The 5,507-nt window shown below is 51.2% G+C and overlaps 1 protein-coding gene across 1 annotated transcript in view; it reads right to left on the bottom strand.

Moving 5' to 3' along the window:
• Positions 1–1,768: 1,768 nt before the first annotated feature.
• The window catches only part of eipr1 (EARP complex and GARP complex interacting protein 1), a 44,456-nt gene continuing 40,717 nt past the window's right edge, over positions 1,769–5,507 (bottom strand). Inside the window, exons 8-9 of the mRNA XM_080012581.1 lie at positions 3,756–3,923; positions 1,769–2,247 (exon numbers count right to left, since the gene is read on the bottom strand). Coding sequence (XP_079868707.1) covers positions 2,073–2,247; positions 3,756–3,923 — 343 coding nt within the window. The 3' untranslated portion in view covers positions 1,769–2,072. The remainder of the gene's footprint in view (positions 2,248–3,755; positions 3,924–5,507) is intronic.

The following is a 5,507-nucleotide window of genomic DNA, read 5'->3' as shown; positions in this document are numbered from 1 at the left end:
ATATTCCGGGTCAAGAGTTCGCGACCCTCGGGTTGCACACTTGTCGCGCGTACTGACCCCGGGTGCGGCGCGGGGGGGTGGGGTTCATGGGGACACCCATTACGGCCGTTACAGGCGGACAGATTGGCTTCCGAGTGCCAGAATGCGACACAGAGGAGCGAGCCTCTCCGAACGCGACCGCGGTCTCTCGCGGGGTATTTCCGCTCCCCCTCCCGACCGCCACGGAAACGCCCTCGTCTGAATCACGCGCCGCACCGGCTGCCAATCCCGCGCCCGTGTGTGCGTGTGTGCGTGTTGTTTGCCGCGGTGGCATCGGGACACTAACGTGGGAGTCAAAAGGAAGGGCGCCCGCGGTGCGAAAGTCTGCCGCCGCGGCCGCCTCTGCCCTCCGTTTGCGATTGAATATCAGTGCGTCGCGTTCGGTTTTAATTCGCCCCGCTGCTGCTGCTGCTGCTGCTGCTGCTGCCGCCGCCGTCGTCGTCGGCCAGGGAGGGCACGGAGGAATACTAAGGAGCTGCCTTCATCGACGCCGTCGCAGGGAGGGGGCTCGTTCGCGCAAACACCGGCCGTGTTTATTAACCGATAATTCTATTACACTATGAGATGGAGAGGGTGCGCGCGCGTGTGTGCGAGAGGAATATATTTATTAATAGATGACCCATAAATCTAATTTCCATCAGTTTTGCTTCATTGTCGCCCGCGCTACTCGTGTCGTCCCTTTTTATGCGGTACGCATACACAGATCTGTGTGTGTGTGTGTGTGTGTGTGTGTGTGTGTGTGTGTGTGTGTGTGTGTTTATATACATCCGTTTGTCTGAGACAAGCATCACAAGTTTCTAGAGGGGGAGATTCAAAGGTTACCTTTTCGAACCCCCCCCCCCCCTCCCTTCTCCCCCCCAGCATCACCACCCTGATCCCTTCTCTCAATAATTGACTGCAGGGTAATGAGGGCTCTGTCTGAGAGAGGGGGAGAGAGAGAGAGAGAGAGAGAGTCTGCTTTGTGTGTGTGTGCGTAGGCTTGTGCATTCGATGGCGGAATACATTCTGTATTCAGCTGCCGTGCCCCGTGCTCTGACTGGCATAGCTAATAAAGTGCCCACGCCCCTCCCTTGGCACCGATGTGTGTGTGTGTGTGTGTGTGTGTGTGTGTGTGTATAGTGTGTGTGTGTGTGTGTGTGTGTGTGTGCCCGCCAGTGCATGATCCACAGAGTCAAGCTGCAATTAAAAGACCTGTCAATGCTGTCTGCCATAGCCGAGGCTAGGACTGTCACTATCGACCAGCCTCAGCCTCAGCACGCCACAAACACAGGGGGCTGGTGGAGAGAGAGAGAGAGAGAGAGAGAGAGAGAGAGAGAGAGAGAGAGAGACTGGGGCAAATGGAGGGAGGGGGGTCGGGGAGGAGAGAATAGGAGGTAGAAAAAAGAGAGGGGGTAGAGGAAAAGACACCCAGGAGGTGCGGTGAGTGTTTGTGTGGTGGGGGTCTCCGCGGTCCGTTTAAAGGGGGTTAATTCTGAGACGTTTCATTTTAAGGAGACGAGGCGATCGAACGGGGTGGGGCGGCGGGGTTTAGGGAAGGCTGCGGTTATGAGTATAGAATATATGAATGTGAGCGCGGCTGAAATTGGGGAGGCAAAAATCACCGCCCTCGAGGTATTCCAATCGATAGTTCGGACACGCACGCACGCACGCACGCACGCACGCACTCTGGGTCCACCAAAAAGAAAAGTGAAGCAAGCATGATTATTTCTTGTGTTTTTCTTCTCGTCACTTTAATTTCGACACTAGCCGGAGAATATTTAATGCATTTCCACCGCAGGCAACGATCCACAGAACACAAGACACACAGTATAGTACATTATGTACACGCTAAGGGCGGCGGCCTCTTGGCCACGGTCGCCCCCACACGGGTCTGAAGGAGAGATGGGAATTCTCTCTCTCTCTCTCTCTCCCTCTCCCTCTCCCTCTCTCTCTCTCTCTCTCTCTCTCTCTCTCTCTCTCTCTCTCTCTCTCTCTCTCTCTCTCAGACATTAACGCAGACACAGAAGACCCACAAGTACAAAAATAATCCCGGCTCAGAGCAGTATACGGTATTTGAGGGCGCGGGGGACCCTGTTGATGACCAGCCGCCCATCGTAGCTGAGCGAGGCGAAGAGCCAGGGGTCGGCTGAGGACCACTCCGCGGCGTAGACGCTGTCCTCGTGCTCCTCGTAGGTGGACACCAAGCTGTCCGCCAGGGGCTCCTTCGTCCTGGGTCACACACACACACACACAGACACACACAGACACACACAGACACACACAGACACACACAGACACACACACACACACACACGCAGGCAGGTAGAAATGAGCTGAGAGAGTCAAAAAAGTGCAAGTTGTCAGCCTGCACAAACAGACTGTTGTGAGGCACTTCAGGAGCAAGGAAGCCCTGTTGGAATGAGGTCAATTTGGATGATTATTACACATAACCCACACACGCTGCACACACTACGCTACACACCCACACACACACAAACCCAGTATCTCTCTCGCTCTTTTCCAGACGTGACGGTAAATACACCAACACATTTCCACATCCGACCGTTCCTTTCAAGGCCTCCTGGAGCAGCTTGTATAATCATACATACATTGCCACCCATGTCAGCAACCAGGAACTTAGTTCCCAGTACTTTTAGGAACTGAGGAACTTATTTCCACAGGAGGAATTTAGCTCTAAAAGTGGTTCCAGGAGCAAGAACCATCGTGGAGGAGCTTGTAGTCCTAAACGATGCGGATTGGTTAAACTAGGCGAGAATCGTCAAGGACGCCAACCGCCATTTTTTTACTGCTCCTGGCAGCAATTAACGTCAAATCTCTCGACTCCCTGGTTTTTTCGAGTCCGAGTCGTCGAGTCACCAAAGTTGATTCAGAGTGGAGTCGAGAGTTCCCAGTGTTTACGTCTGAGTCACTCATTCTTATACCAAGATGCTCTTGGGATCAGACTTTTGTACTTAGGATATTCTCTGATGAAGATGAACCATCCCATCGGTGCGATCCCATTGGATGGATTGAGTATCGGTACTGCTCCATCCCTGATGACGATGTTTGTAGAGCTGACGAGGCAGACCCATTTAACAATGGTAAAAAAAAAAGTGGATTTTCTTTGAGGGGATTTGGTTGTGTGTGGTGGGGGTGGGGGTGGTAGGTGGGGTGTCACGCCATGACAAGGGCTCCTCTCCTGTGGGTGTGTGTGGGGATGGGGGTTGTACCTGTTGCTCGTTGGACCAATCAAAGAGCAACAGGCATACAGCCACACTCATCCTGGGCCACAATTAACTAGACCCAGGACAGGTGTGGCTGCTCAAACCACCCCCACACCACACCAATAAAGAGACGAGCAATTTCCTCTTGATTTAAAAGAAACCTCTTCTAGGAGTAACCTCTTTTAGCACTGTTAATGGAGTAGGACTAATTAGTTCATTGAAACAATTATTTTATTGTATTAAGTTAATTACAATATCGTAGCCCTTTTCATTTGTGACTGTTGCAAACATTTTTAAATTAGAATGATAGTGACAATAAATCCTATTTATATGACAATTTTCATTCCTCACAGTTGCTCCGAAACCTGACAAAACAAATGTCGCGACCGGTGTCGCTGTGAAAACAGCTTTCGAAATGAGCTTGTCGACAACGGATCCCGCCACAGCCTTTCGCGGCGAGAAACAAACCAAACACAAGGCCAGACGGCCCCGCCCCGGCGCCCCGCCACTTACTTGTCATCCTGGTGCGCTTCCTCACCCTCGCTTAGGTCCTCGTCGTCCACCAGGTGTCCGAAGGGCTCCGAGGAGATGGACACCATGTTGGAGAGGATGAGGCGGCTGTCGCTGCTGGCCGTCAGCACCAGCTGGTCGTGGCTGTGGTTGTAGCGCACGCTCCACACCCTGGGAAGGAGCAAGCGTGCGTTGAGTGCGGGTGGTAAGTGGCGGGAATCCCTCCTCTCTCTCCACCACCATATCCCCTAGCTAGAAACGCTGATGGAGTACACGGACATTTCTGAAAGCGCATTCTTCCCCACCAACCAAGGCATCTTCATCCGCTCAAACAAGAACGCTGCAAAACGCTGCAAAACGCTGCAAAACGCTCACATAAGCACGGCAGCCAGTAGGGGGCGAAAAGAATATTTCAGAACACTTGAAACAAACTCCGCAGAAGAACATGCGCAGTCTTCTTGGGCAGCATGACGATAATATTCATACACAATACCGTATGGGCGCGACTCCTAAAGTTGGAGGGACTTTTCAACTTTTAATTGTGCGTGAATCCTAAAAGGGATCCGAGTCAAATATCGTGCGTCTTTCTAGAGGATTGAAAAGAAAAGGAGAGAAAAGAAAGGAAGGAAGTCTGGAAATACTGTGGAGAAAAAGTAAGACTTCGATATAAAAAAAACCCAAAAAACCAAAAAAACCCTCTCTGTGTTGAACAGAAGAATGAGACAGAAAACGAGTGGATTACAGAGGCTACATGGCTGCGACGCCGCTGTCCCGGTTTGTGTTTTGGAGGCTGATAATAGCGCTTCGGCTATATTTTTATATTATCGGCTTAGTTCGTGCTCGCTGATGATGATTATCATAAAACTCCCCCAAGCCCCGAGACGTAGACACACACACACGCGCACGCACACGCACACGCACACACACACACACACACACACACACTTCTTAATTCAGCCCCCCTTTCATTTTTTTTCTGTCCCACGTTCCTTTCTCTCCAAATCCCCCCCGCTGCCTCCTCTCCTTCAGTTCCCTCCTCCGTCCTGTCTTTGCATTCCCCCCCCCCCCCCCCCGTCTCTGATATTTCATCTCTATTTGTGTTGTCGTTCTCGCTGTTCCTCTATCTCCGTCTACGTCTGATTGCGACTTCTCTCGCTGTCTCTCCCGCTCTCCCCAAAGGTGTATTTCTTTAGAGTGAACTGGTTCCCTTTCTCAATGACAAATCAATGGTGAGTCAGTGTAACCTGGGAACCAGACTATGTAGCTCATGTTTCATTTGCTCTGCAGATACGTCTGGCCACCCTCCCATTCAAACTGACTTCCACCCGACCTTGCCGGGGTCAGGCCAATCACAATGGTTTATCTAATATGGGGCGGGTTTGATGCCATGGCGATACCGAGGAGCATCGTTGAGGCACCTTACCAAGATGGATGTCGCTGACGTGGAACGGTCTGTGGAATCCGCTATCGCGACACAAATAAACAAACTGGACGGTATATTTTCGCAAAGCTTACGTTGACAAGCAAGATGTGTTTGCCGTACTTCCGACAGGATTTGGTAAAACCGTTATTATATGTTAAATAAATGTTTTCGTTGCTCAGTGCCAAGTCACGCGTTTCATTGTTCTGATTGGTTGTAGGTCTATCCAGTGATCTGATTGGTTGCAGCTCTATCCAATGCTCTGATTGGTTGCAGCTCTATCGAATGCTCTGATTGGCTGTAGGCCCATTCAATGGTCAGATTGGTTATAGGTC

This window comes from Zeus faber (assembly GCF_960531495.2).
Source record: "Zeus faber genome assembly, chromosome: 13".
NCBI classification, from domain to species: Eukaryota; Metazoa; Chordata; class Actinopteri; order Zeiformes; family Zeidae; genus Zeus; species Zeus faber.
Note: the sequence above shows the minus strand (reverse complement) of the source record. Positions and strands in the feature narration are given on the sequence as shown.